The sequence below is a fragment of the Paramisgurnus dabryanus genome, chromosome 15, assembly GCF_030506205.2.
Source record: "Paramisgurnus dabryanus chromosome 15, PD_genome_1.1, whole genome shotgun sequence".
NCBI classification, from domain to species: domain Eukaryota; kingdom Metazoa; phylum Chordata; class Actinopteri; order Cypriniformes; family Cobitidae; genus Paramisgurnus; species Paramisgurnus dabryanus.
In genome coordinates this window covers 15,422,515-15,437,046 of record NC_133351.1, presented here as the reverse complement: position 1 = coordinate 15,437,046, position 14,532 = coordinate 15,422,515, and the positions used below count along the sequence as shown (strand labels likewise).

At 37.4% G+C, this 14,532-nt stretch overlaps 2 protein-coding genes across 5 annotated transcripts in view; one reads left to right on the top strand and one right to left on the bottom strand.

Annotated features, from left to right (window-relative positions):
• Window positions 1–5,672, top strand: part of klf12b (Kruppel like factor 12b) — a 43,164-nt gene extending 37,492 nt beyond the window's left edge. For all 4 annotated transcript variants that reach the window (XM_065251761.2, XM_065251760.2, XM_065251762.2 and 1 more), the window contains 2 exons: window positions 1,460–1,617; window positions 1,769–5,672. In XM_065251761.2, coding sequence (XP_065107833.1) covers window positions 1,460–1,617; window positions 1,769–1,950 — 340 coding nt within the window. In that variant the 3' untranslated portion in view covers window positions 1,951–5,672. The remainder of the gene's footprint in view (window positions 1–1,459; window positions 1,618–1,768) is intronic.
• Window positions 5,673–9,181: 3,509 nt separating this feature from the next.
• klf5b (Kruppel like factor 5b) lies at window positions 9,182–13,431 on the bottom strand. The gene is made up of 4 exons (XM_065251763.2): window positions 13,200–13,431; window positions 11,668–12,475; window positions 10,878–10,937; window positions 9,182–10,694 (listed from the first exon to the last, which is right to left on the bottom strand). Exons 2-4 carry the CDS (start codon window positions 12,461–12,463, stop codon window positions 10,516–10,518), a joined length of 1,035 nt encoding a protein of 344 aa, XP_065107835.1. The 5' UTR covers window positions 12,464–12,475; window positions 13,200–13,431; the 3' UTR covers window positions 9,182–10,515.
• Between the last annotated feature and the right edge of the window lie 1,101 nt (window positions 13,432–14,532).

Genomic DNA, 14,532 nt, shown 5'->3' with positions numbered 1-14,532 from the left:
TTGCAATGTTTAAAGAAAAAATGTATTTACATATGTATAAAAAAACTACAAAAATTTAAAATAATCTAATCTAATCTCAACTCAACTATTTATAGAGCATTTTCAACACCACCAAAGTGGAACCAAAGAGCTGTACAGAGAAGGATAAAAGAGAAAGTAAAATAAAATAAACAAGCATAAAACTAATTCAAAACAATGACAAACACCGCTCACAAAGCATTTTCAAATGCTAAAAAACAAATAAGTCTTTAAGAAAGAAAGACCCTGTTTGGATCCTAAGGAATGAATGGAGCTAGCTTCTAACACATTCACAACACCCTGTACAAAGATTAAGTGCACGCATTGAATAAAGATAGGTATGTATTAATTCATCTAAGTTGAGGTAAGAATAGTAAAATATTGAAAAACAGTGGTGTTTTCCTTTAAAAACATACAACAGCATTTTGTAATGTGTTCTGTAGCATATGGGTAACCAGTGCAGTCTGATTAACGCAAAAGTAATGTGCTCTCACTTCTTAGTACCCGTTAAGGGCTGACTCACCCCAGGATACAACACATTGCAGTAATCCAAGCGGGATGACACAAAGGCATGGACAACTTTCTCCATAACTTCAAAAAAGAGGATAGACTTTAATTTAGATATTGATCTAAGATTAAAAACTGTTCTTAACAACAACATTAATCTGTCGTTCAGATTTAAGATTAGAGTAAAAAATAACACCAAGGTTTCTCACATTAGACTCTAACTCCATCTGTTATGCAACATGGGACAAGTTTCACATTTATTTATTTTAGATCCATTTGAAAAGGTTTGGGTGAGATTGTCTTGTCCACAGTTGCTTTACGATTCATAAAAATAAAAAAGTACACCTGAACAAAACAAGCAAACCTAATAACATAAACATAAAATAATACCAAATAAAGACATAACAAAAATAAAGAAGCTGAATGTGTGTTTGTTTACAGTTCGTAAACAAACTTTTTGCTTCAGTAGTCTTTAATGTTTCAGTAGTTTTCCAAGTCTGTGTGTTACCACATGATGGCAGCAGTGAGCCATATATTACAGCTAAAAAGCTGTACTTAGTAGATTTATGCATTTTACAGATTCTTCTATTTAAAGCAACTTACAGTGCATTCAAGTTATAAACTTTTAGTATTTGTGTCCACTGGAAAACTAACCTATAACCTCTGCACTTCTAATGCAATGGACAGAAAACTTAGTAGGTTTTACATGATTTTATTTTATAAAAATACATGATTTTATTTGTTGATATGTTTTATGATTGTTTCAGCTAATATAAAAAATATGTAATAAATAAATATTAAAATTGAGGCTATTAATAGAAGTGCTTTGGCGGGCAACTCACAGACTCCGTGCGGGAAACCTTGTGCCTGGGGGTGACATGTTGGAGACCACTGGTATATTCATTATGGTTTAAACCCCTCCTGTTTTTCTCAGTTCCATGTCACCATTCAGTATTGAGAGCATTCGACGACCACAGCCACCTGAATCACCAGACTCCAAGAAGAGACGCATCCACAGGTGTGACTTTGCAGGCTGTAATAAAGTTTATACCAAGAGCTCACACTTAAAGGCACACCGGAGGACACACACAGGTTAGTCAACACTCATTCTTTACTTCGTATCATCTTAAATGTCAAACTCAAATGTTTTTCAAATGTTTCTGAAAAAAAAATGTCCCTGGTATTTTCAATATTTATGATGCAAGCATCTATTATGTGTGCTAATGGCCCATATCTCCACCAGGTGAGAAGCCATACAAGTGCACCTGGGACGGCTGCACGTGGAAGTTCGCCCGCTCGGACGAGTTGACCCGGCATTACCGGAAACACACAGGAGTCAAACCCTTCAAATGCGGAGACTGTGACCGAAGCTTCTCCCGCTCAGACCATCTGGCCCTGCACCGCCGCAGACACATGCTGGTCTGATCTGGGTTTTCTCAACTCGTTTCAACTTACACACACACACAAGGGAGAGCTGGGTCTCCCCCAATAGTGTTCAGCTGGGCTGGACACCACAGACATGGCCGCCCCTGCCTGAAAGTGAAGATCGGGCTACAGATATAAAGGAGTATAATGCTTTTCACACAGAAGAGTCAAACATGATTCATTCAGGAACGGAGGATGGCTCATCTACAGGCTTAAAATTTGGAGTCCAGGATGTCTGTATCTCAATCACTGCTTGGGCACATCATGCATTTGGAAGAATCTTCACTTGTACAAATGGTTTGTTTTCTGGTTTGTCTTTTCGAATCATCGCTCTCAAAAAATGGCTGCTTTTTAGCCACCATCTACAATGTGAAGAAATACAGAACGGATTGAATATGCTTGACATGGCGATGGGAAGATGGATCATGAATAGTATTGTTGCACAATTCACCTTTTAGAAAATCATGAGCCTGGAAGATCTAAGGATGATCCGAACGATGTAATGATGGATGAGAGACTTTGGGAAGAACGTTAGGAGGTGAACATCTTCAGGTCAACACTCCATCGAACACCATGACACAAACAAACAATCAACATTTTTATTTATGCTCATTGTATCTTCTGTTCCCCTAGGTTCTGAAATTGTTAGCTTTGATACAATTTGCATTAAATTTGATTCCTGAATTAAACAAATTATCGTAATATTAAAGGTGGGGTGGATGATTTAAAAAAAATACCAAAACACACTTGTAGCCAATCAGCAGTAAGGGGCATGGCTACTTACCGCAATCATTGCCTTGGTTGCGTATGTGTGGGGTGGGTCTATCAAAAGAAGGTCCAGATTCTATTGGGGTAGGGGCGTGTTTGTTTAGGTGATTTCAAATATCAACACTGCCTTTCAGAGATCATGCACCCCGCCTTTAACTGAATGCTAATTTGAGTCAATCCATGGGATGAGGGTTTGCTTAGACAGGTAAGAATAGCAATATATTCATTCTGAGCTCATGAGAGGAAATATTGGCCTGGTCCACTTATATCAGGTGGCTTTGAAACATGGACAAAACTTACGATTCATATCAGTGCCACTTTTGAAATACCTCTATTTATAGTGGATTTCTAGCTACAACATTTTGAAGGAGTATATGTACTGTAATATCTTTATACAGTATGCAGAGGAAGTCTCTGTTTTCTTTCTTTTGAAATATGAAGCTTAGAATTGCTCAGCGGTGAGTGTTAATGGCCAGTTTAACAGCTTTAACAGCCCAAATGTAAAAAACTGGCTTTGTTCTTAACCCTATATTTACCATAAACTCAACAAGTGGTCATCTTATGTACGGGACTAAATGCAAAAACAACTTTTCTTTTGGTATAAGCATCACACCAATTCACCAATTCCCAAAGCAGGCAGTAGAGGGCAGTGCAGTGAGTTTTAAAAAGTGATCTAATAGATTCCAGAATTCTTAGTGTTTGGTGTATTTCATGTTTTTTTTCTTTTTTTCTAAAGTCATTTATGCATTCATGCTCCCATGTTGGAGTACCATGATGTAAAGAGATTAAATGATTTACTGAGCCATATCCATTGTTATTAGAATCTGTACCAATATTCAGTATCTATACTGTATATACAGCAGCATACACTACATAACAAAGATACTCGAATGAAGCAATACATCCCAGTTGTGAATACAGCTAATAAAGCAACTGTAAATTCAAATACAGTTTGTGTTATAGCTATACATTTTCACTAAACTATGTTGACATGGATTGTAAGAGGAGAGCTGTCACGCAAGCTGCCTTCTGCACTTGTGATCCATAAGCACTTTTAAGTGGCAAGCCACCACGATCACTTCTCCGATGATGGGAAACCAGCAGATTACATAAAGCATGGCTGATCAAATATGCTGATAAAGTCATAGATGCTGGGACATCAAAAGTAAATTAATGGTAAATGTGGTGAAACGCTGTATAAGGGACTTATCAATCCATAAAAAAGCAACATCGTTGAGATAACTTAGAGATAACTTGACCAATTCGTTTCTAGTTACTTTGTATGTTTTGAAGTATTACATTCTACCATGTTCTTTAGTACATGTATGTATTTGTGTGTACACATGCGTGTGTTGTATATGGGCTTGAACATAACATGAGCACCTTGTTTCTATGAAGTAATTATTTTAAAACATGACACATTAATCTTCAATGTATCTTATCATCATATTTTGTATTTTTGATGTGTGTCTGTATCGTGAGACACTTCATCTGCATATGACTATTTTCTGTACAAAAAAAAATACTTTTAAAAATGGTGTAATATATGTGAAAGTGAAAAGCTATCGCTCAGTTTTACAGGCTGTAAATACCTATCAAAAATAGGGCTTTTTTAAAATACAAGGGATTATCTTTATACATATGCAGATTTTTTCAGAGACGCTGTTTTGGGTAATATGATAAAAAGCGTTCAACTGGGCTGTGCGAGAGAATGCAGAAGGCTCTGTCGTCTTTAACGCACAGTTAGTTGCATGCCATTTCTATGAATAATCGAATCAAATGTGCATCACAGTATTCGGGCAGTGCTGCCTTATAGTATATTTAGATGGTAATTTTTAGCATTTTTTCAGTGTTTTTGTACTGACTCTATAAAATGTGATTCAAGCATGAACCCGATGAAATGAATCTCCCCTGCACAGTATTCAAGAGTCATCAATAACAAATTTACATACAGTATATAGTAAATATTCTTGCACCAGTATGTGTTTAACTTATACAGGTTTGCATTACTTACCCTTCTTATGTGGCATTCTCAAGTTTTTTGTGGCATAATTTTGTAAAGGCAAACAGGGTCAAAGTTATGCAATAATAATGAGTGCCTAGTATTATAAACATTATCTCATATGGGACGTTTGTGCACGGATACTAACAAAAGAAAGTGCTCTACAAACAAGAGCACCTCAAGTTGCCTGGTTAAAGTACCCAAACACAACACAAAAAAATTAAATAGTTGAAATGCACTGAGCCTTATGTACCATTTGTTGTCATCAGAAGGTTAAGCTGTGAAATTTCCAGTTAGTATTTGTTCGAACATTCTGTGTGTCCTACATTTATTTTGTATGGTATTTGTATTTTACCCCCCTATGGAAGGATGCATCAACAGGACTATGGTAATCGGGTGTCCCCGGTTATAATAGAGCAGTCACAAGAACCGAATGTTAAGACACTGGTGGTACAGCGTTTGTTATTTTGGTAATTCCTCTGTGAACAACATTGATCCCTCTCGAGTCTCTGTAAAATATTGCTTTTGTTTCTATATTTACTTACTTTGGAATCAAAATATTTACTCCGTTGCCTTTGTTTCTTGTTTTGCTGATATTCTGTAATTATCTTTCTTGTATTTATGTATAGTAGTGTGTGTATTGTAAATATATTCAGAGGTTTTTTGTTGTTTTACTGTAAAGTTGTTATATTTTACCCTTATACACTTCAAAGGGAGTCCCTTTACATTAAACCCTGTTGGAGGATGTCACGTCCCAGTCATTTCAAAGGTTGAACGGATGTTTTCAGCTTTATTTCGGTTCTTCAGAGGTCGTCTAAATATTCTGTGCTTTTTGCTATTCTCTGTATTTTCGTTTTCCAGAAGATTGAGCTGTGAATTGAAATTGAGGTTACACTTGTTTGATAATCTAATCGGAGGCATGGAAGTTAATAAACTTGCATTTTGTATGGAACATGAATCTGCATAAACTATTATTTCCACTTACTCCTATTTACTATACATAAACATTTCAAACGGTAAACAGAATACAAAACTGTATTTACACCGTCATATATCTATTTCTGTGGTTGAAGGTTTGATTTTTTACCTTTAAATGTATACAAAACACAATACAGTGTTGTACCTTAAAGGAACAGTCAATTTTCTTAAAAGAAAAATCCAGATAGTTTACTCACCACCATGTCATCCAAAATGTTGATGTCTTTCTTTGTTCAGTCGAGAAGAAATTATGTTTTTTGACGAAAACATTGCAGGATTTTTCTCATTTTAATGGACTTTAATAGAGCCCAACATTTCATACTTAACTCAAAACTTAACAGTTTTTTTCAACGGAGTTTCAAAGGTATCTAAACGATCCCAAACGAGGCATAAGGGTCTTATCTAGCGAAACGATTGTCATTTTTGACAAGAAAAATAAAAAATATGCACTTTTAAACCACAACTTTTCGTCTAGATCCGGTCGTGATGCACCAGCGTGACCCCACGCAATACGTCATGACGTCAAGAGGTCACAGAGGACCAATGCGAAACTCCGCCCCAGTGTTTACAAGTGTGTTAAAAGAGGACCGTTCCTACGTTGTTGTATGTCAACTGATACTAATTAATGTCTTTGTGTCAGTTTATTGTTTACAATGGTCCGCAAATGTGCTTTTTAACACGTGACCTCCCTACGTCACTACGCATTTACGTAAGGTCGCGCTGGACCGCACCTACACGAGAAGTTGTGCTTTAAAAGAGCATTTTTTTTCTTGTCAAAAATGACAATCGTTTTGCTAGATAAGACCCTTATGCCTCATTTGGGATCGTTTATAGTCCTTTGAAACCCCATTGAAAAAAAACTGTTAAGTGTTGAGTTAAGTATTAAATGTTGGGCTCTATTAAAGTCCACTAAAATGAGAAAAATCCTGCAATGTTTTCCTCAAAAAACATAATTTCTTCTCGACTGAACAAAGAAAGACATCAACATTTTGGATGACATGGTGATGAGTAAATTATCTGGATTTTTCTTTTAAGAAAATGGAATATTCCTTTAAGGACATATTGTGTACCTTTAAATGTACAGTTAAATGTTTTGTACCCCTTGTATTAAAGGGACATTCCACTTTTTTTAAAATATGCTCATTTTCAAGCTCCCCTAGAGGTAAACACTTGATTTTTACAGTTTTGGAATCCATTCAGCTTATCTACGGGTCTGGCGGTACCACTTTTAGCATAGCTTGGCATAATCCATTGAATCTGATTAGACCATTAGCATCGCGCTAAAAAATAACCAAAGAGTTTCGATATTTTTCCTATTTAAAACTTGACTCTTCTGTAGTAACATCATGTACTAAGACCGACGGAAAATTAAAAGTTGTGATTTTCCAGGCCAATATGGCCAGGAACTATACTCTCATTCTGGTGTAATAATCAAGGACTTTGCTGCCGTAACATGGCTGCAGCAGGCGTAGTGATATTACACACTGCCGGAAAATAGTCCCATGCTATGAAAGTTTCCAAGGGGACTATTATAACTACTATGACTCTAGGAGAGCTGGAAAATTTGCATATTTTTGTTTAAAAAGTGTAGTGTCCCTTTAAATTATACACGGTAGGTCCATATGGTGTAATACTGTACCCTAAAAGTTAACAGTTAAGTGTGTAGGTACAAAAAGGAACATTTGAGCGTATCACCCCAGTGACAGAAAAGGTACATTTTTGTTGTTGTTTTCTAACAGTATACAGAAGTACCGCCCACCTAAGTGACTCATTTGGGTGTATTGCACAATTGTGGCTCACGGTTGAAACATTTTATAACACACTGATTATGCGACATGCAATACTTGAGCAAAAACAAATCTTATAATCTTTCATTAACACTGTTTACAGTTAAATAATATTTTGTTGTGTACTGTATGTAAAAAGCTATCTTTATTATTGTTGCTTTCATACAGGACTGATGTTATTATTTGGCAATATCTCGTGGCTCTTCTCCTAAGGGTTTAAGATATCACACTGAGCATATAAGTGCTTTCAGCAAATGGCATTCACTTAAGAGGATCACAGCTAAGCTACTGTTTGATCCATATTCTCATCTGCAAAGATCATCTAAATGTCAGGTCAAATAGTGAATTAAACTATTGTTCCTTTCCATGAAAGAAAATAAATGAGTTCCCTATTGACATAAGGCATTTCAAAGAAACATGAAGGCGTAGGCTCCGTGATAACAATCTTCCTTGGAGACAAAGCAGTCGGGGTGATTCTGGCCATGTTTAACAAGTATTATGTTACATAAAAAAACATCAATTCTTAGTTGCTACCCGATAATCGGCAATAATCCAATAACATCACTCTGTTTGCAAGTCTTCTCAATCAGCTGTAATGCGCTTTATAGCATTCAGGAATCGTGTTTTATAAAACCCAAATTCTAAACATTTCAACATGTGAGTTGATCAAATGTACCACCATAGGTAGGCTATAACAATAACATGGCATGTAGTCAATTTATATACAGTTTACTGCACCGTACATTTGTTCTGGTCTGATTGTATTGCTCTGTTGGTATCTAACTCAATAGTAAACTAAACAAATACTAAGCATGATTAAGACCTAATTTACAAAATAATACACAGTATGAATGAATGAAAAATGCATTACGGATTATTTCCTTGACAATGGCCATTAACTGTGAATCGGCTGTTATTGTGTTCAGTATAGATAATTACAGTATCTGTATCTTTTAAAGTGGTTGCTAACACTTAAATGTCAGTTTTTAGCTCAGTGGCTTACAGATTACATCATCAACTGTATTGTTTCGTTCATTTACACTTTAACGCACCACACCTACACCAATCACACCAATCAGATGTGACCAGACATTGGGAAATCACATGTGACAGTGCACATGCAGGACACTCCAGTTTTACCTGACAGACTGATGTTTACTGTGTATCATTAAATGCCTCTATTTTAAGAATCTTAATAATAATGATGATGATGTGTGCACCTGTATTTATCTAAGTGCAGGAAATTAGTGCTATTAGTGGGTGTGCTGTCACATTTTAATCTTAAGCAGTTTAAACTTTAAATTACAGCTATTATAGGTTTTCATTGGTTTTAATCAGAAAATGGAGGACTTACTGTGTGTGTACATGTCTTATCTTGCATAATGACTGTATAAACACTACAAATCTTGGCATTACACATGTAAAAATAAAGGTACTTCACAATGCCAAGGAAGAACCATTTTTTTGGTGAACGGTTCCATAAAGAACCTTTAACATCCCATACCCAAAGGAAACCAAAAGATTATAAAAAGGTTTAAAAGAAATGGTTCTTTGACTGAATGGTTCTTTAAAGAACCAAAATGTGTTTTTCTATGGCATCCATGTGAAGAACCTTTTAAGTACCTTTAGTTTGAAGAGTGCACTGTACACTGGATCTCTAAAATAAAAATAAGACTGGAAACATTTGATCTTTGTAAATGTAAAATTAAAGGTTTTATGAGTCCACACATACAGATGTAACGCACACCGTAAGCCAAACAAAGTAATGTAAACATGCAGCTGCATTGTTCCAAATAATGCAGCCACTTACAGCACTATTACTGCAAAGATTTCTAAAACCGCGTCCCTGTAACCCAAACGTGCGCCACATTTGATGTGAGCACGAGTTACATTTATAAAATAGAAAACAAATCTGTGCAAAATAAATACACGCCGGAGGAATATGTACATTTAAAGCTATCATTTATCCCAAACAAATGCATAGTAAGGTAAACAAACAATTACACTATGGAAGGAAATGATATCTGATCTGTCCAGAAAAATACAGCATTCGTCTTATCTCTTATTGCATTTTCGGTAAAACACCGAAACTGACACTGACAGGAGTTTGTATCAGTATATGAAACTTCAGATTGTGCTCTGTAAAACACTTTGACCTGGTTTCACAGACGAGGCTTAGCTAAAGCCAGGACTAGGCTTTAGTTAAATTAAATGTTTAAGCATCATTTATAAAGATCCATTCGAAAAAGATGTTTCTGGTGTGTATTTTTAGACAAATCAATGACACTGGCACATTTTAAGATCACAGCTCCAACATGTGTTTTAGTCTAAGACTAGCCTTAAGCCTTGTCTGTGAAACCAGGCGCTGAATTTTTAAATCACCATCAAACCATTTATAATTCGAACTGATCTCCACTCTTTCTGTTTCTTTGGTTTACAGAAGCTACACTTGATTTTCGAATTACTCTGTGGTTCCCGCAAGAATTTCTGCGGCTTCGTTTACGTTTAAGTGCAGCTTTTGAGAAATGTTAATTTGTTCTGACTTAGCATTTGCGGCTCGTGTCATTAATGTGGGTTTGGTTCGACAACTCTAAAATGAAATCAAACAAGAGCTGACTGTTGTTACGATATAATTTACCTTGTGACACGACTAACAGTGTTCACTTAAAGAGCAGAAAAAACCGCCTACAACATCTTAAATTGTATATTTTCCTGTGGCACCTTAAATCTACAAGGTAAAAAAGGCACATTTAAAGTAGTTGCGTCATAAATAATCACCTCGAAGTATGCAGACGAATGAATCGAATGACAAACAAAAGAATGTCTCAACTGGCAGATGAGCAATGTTCTCATCAATTAGCTGGTTTCGTGACCACAGGAGCCGTACCGGCGGCAGGGTTTGGTCCTGTTGTACCTGATGAACTGCCAAAACCCAAGATTAACCGACACACCCAAATCCTAATTAGTATCATCATCAGAGGTCCCGATAGCTCTCCCGCAGCACCGTCAGAACAACGAGACTGGGCGGCTCTAGTTCTGGTGTCTTTTCATGTGGAGGGCCAGGTGGTCCGATCGCGAGAAGCAACGGCTGCATACGGCGCACTGGAAAGGTTTGGCTCCCGTGTGCTTCCTGAAGTGGCGCGTCAGCTCATCAGAACGGGCGAACCGCCAATCACACCCCTCCCACGAGCACTTGTATGGCTTTTCGCCTGAAACGAAACACGCAAATTATGTGAGGGGATGACACCAGCTTTGTAAACATTCACACAAACCACAAGTATGCATAGCATTAAAACATTATGGTTTGATCAAAGAGCAGAAATAGTTAAAATAGGAACAAGTTTGAAACACTTGGTAGTACTTGGAAACGTGCTACTTATATCATAACTCACCCGTGTGAGTCCGTAAATGGGCCTTTAAATGTGAAGACTTGGTGTAGACTTTCTTACACCCTAATGGAAGAGAATACAAAAATATTAATATTATAACATTTCCAATTAAAGCTCATTTCCATTGCATAAACATAAGCATCCTAGCCAAATCTGACCATTGCGTTAGCAGCGCAAAAAGACTCACCACTTTTTTTAAATAACACTTGATTTTTACCGTTTTGGAATCTATTCATCTGATCCCTGGGTCTGGCGGTACCACTGTTAGCATAGCTTAGCCATATCTGCCTAGAAAATCACAACTTAAAATTTTCCGTCTGTCTTAATACACAATGTAACTAAAGAAGAGTCAAGTTTTAAATAGGAAAAATATTAAAACTCTTTGGTTATTTTTGAGCATGATGCTAATGGTATAATCAGATTCAATGGATTATGCTAAGCTATGCTAAAAGTTGTACCGCCAGACCGTAGATCGGCTGAATGGATTCCAAAACTGTAAAAATCTAATATTTAACTCTAGGGGAGCTGGAAAATGAGCCTATTATCAAAAAAAGTGGAGTGTCCTTTTAATCCCAGGAAACACACATACTAATAAAATGTATAACTTGAAATGCACTGTAGCAGCTTTGGATAAAAGCAACAGCCAAATAAGTAAATGTAAGATGTCATTCCATAAAATCATTTCACGTATGAATATTATCATTCAAGAGTTATGTTTATAACCTACAATGTATGAACACATGAATGCAACTGTACATTAAATGACTCAGTCCATCAACTCCACTTGCCTCACCTGGTACATCACAGTGATGTATTCTTCGTTTGTCAAGATCTGGATTGTTCCTTCGGGTGAACTGAGCAGGAACTGCTTGCGTTTGCACAGATGGAGCAAGACCTGGGCCCGGGGTAAGACCTGCCATTTTTGAGGCCATGCTCACAGCATACGACGGAGGTGGAGACAGGTTCTGTATAAGTTCTTTCCTCCTATCCGGGCTGCCGGGTTCTGAATTCGGAGGGGAGGGCGGAAGATAAGCCGCTCTCTTCTGAGGATGATGCTGCTGGCCCACCTGAGCAGGTAGAGGGTAACCGCTGCTTCCCATGTTACATAGGGATCTCTCTGCAATATGACCGGGCGGTGGATGAACGCTGTTATATGTTGACATCTGCGGGCATACGACATTGTGAGAATCGTGCGGTCCAGGCACATTAGGGTCGAGCTCAGAGTTCAACAGCTGAAACAAAGGAACATCTGGAAATTCGAGGGATGACGTCTCGTGCTTGACATAAACGTTTCCGGTTTCTGCACCCGGGCTGTAGAGGTTTGTGTACTCTTGGTGCGGCACAGCAGGCGCAACCGCACCGTGGCAAGCGGAGTAGTTGAAAGACGAATGCATAGGTTCTGTCTTGATCTGCGGCACCGTGGATCTCACAGGCCTGCACATGCCAGTCCGCAGGTAGGTGACATCGGGTAAGTAAACATTCATGTTTATGCTGTACGGTGCGCCTTGGTCCATCATCAGTGAATTGTCTTGACAAAACTTCTTATGGTCTGTCAGCGTCTGGAACTGTGGTGGCAAGTATCCATCCATGTCTTGTTTGATCTGTTTGAGGAACAGAAAACAAGTTTTCAATCAAACGATCACACAATAGTCGAACGTAAACACGTTTATCCAGCTGTATCGGAGGATAGGGACTGGAATTGTGGCAAAAACCCAAAGCTGTCTATAACAAAGCAACAATTCCTGAGAATGACAAGACAAGTTCACATGAACGCAGTTTGCTTTGTTTTATTTGACCCTTTACATTTTTGTGTGTCATTGTAATATCACTGTAACCACCCTCTCAAATTCTGCCTAATATCATTTATATTTTTGGGTAACAACTCTGAATACACGTGCTTGTTACTGTGTTGTACCCAACTCTCTCTCTCTCTCTCTCTCTCTCTCTCTCTCTCTCTCTCTCTCTCTCCAATCCATAAACTAGGAAATACTCCATCTGAATTTAGAGCCTACAGCTGCTCTGCTGTTATGGAGTTTTCAGATTAAGGTCAGTCTAGAGTTCAGTAGAATTCATCCAGCATGTCCTGAAACATTTCAAAACACCTACATTCCCAAAAACCATTCACGATACCCTAATACTGTTATGAAACACATCCACATACTGTATGTACACACATGCGCATCCATACCGTATTTATAAGACACTATAATAAAATGTAGGCTGTGCAGCGATCATGTCTTCTTTAAGATTAAAAGCGTAAACAAAAGGCGCATTTCGTAAAGCATGTGTTACAAATATCACACGCGATGTATAGATTGACTGTACCAGAATGTGATGCTTTGATGGAGTGTCATTAAATCCAGTGTGATCGTCTTCTCTTAATGGCTGTTGTGTTATTCTGGCCGTGGATCTTGCTCAACAAAGCGTTGCCCGTAAACGCATGTCCTCCGCTGAATACACGGAGATCACGTCATTCAATATGCCGCAAATGAAAACGACACGACACCCAACATGAGATCCCGAGCGCTTTAAGCGTTTGACAAGACAGATTACGCAACTGCCTCAATGCCTCAAAACGGGGCGGGGCTTTATCATCATCATACATTTAATAATTCACCCAAACTGGTTTTAGGGAGCTATATTTAAAATAGGAATACAATTAAAGTGAAACTGAGCATGTACAAATCAAATGAATGATATTCAGTTTCAATCTTACTGTCATGCATTAACACACAATGGTTGCAAACCCAGATCACATAAGCAACTGTTTTTCTGTTATAAATGAGATCCACACAGTCAGAAATTCCAGGGAATGAGTTAAATCACATTTATGCCTCTATCTTTCTCTCTCTCTCCCCCTTGGGCCATATGTGCTGGTATGCAAAACTGCTTGACTGCACTGCAGCTGCCTGTGTGGATTGCGTGTCCTATGCCAACATGCTAGAAGAAGTGTTGAAGTAGGCAAAGTTGCTGCCAGGGAAAAATATCAGAGATGTTTCGATGAAAATAGAAATAAAGATCACACAGAATACCTCACCATTTGTGATATCCACATATAGGTTGGATTAAATGTAATTCATGAGAACAGAAATGGTATATTAATGTAAAAATGTAAATTTACAGTTGCAAATGATGGAAGCCTAACAGGTTTGTTTGGTTGACTCGCTGAATGATTGTGGCAGGTTCAACGTGTTTGTTCAATGAAAAACTCATTTCTATTCTTCGCAATGTGAGTTATTAGTGAACAAGTGCCTGAAATTCGGTCTCATTTCATTCTGAAAGGAAATCAATGTTGCAATAAGTAAAATGTATGCATGTGCTTGGCAAATGAATTGTGATGTCAAAATAAAGGCCATTCCCATCATTCATATTTGAACCTACATTGTCTAGATTCACAGAAGCATTTAAAAACCAAACACAGGCATTTTCAAAAAAACAAAGGCACATGTCAAACAGGTTCAGAGATTTGTTCTGCGACCAAACAAACCACTGAATCTAAACAATGTGTCAGAACTCTGATGTTATTTTTTGCATAGTGAAATCATTGTTTGATTATAATTTTAGACTTTTAAAGTTTTTACCTCAGTGGTTTAAATTCACATTCATGATTGCCATGGAGAGATGATTTATTTATAAAGTACTTTAACCCAAACAAACA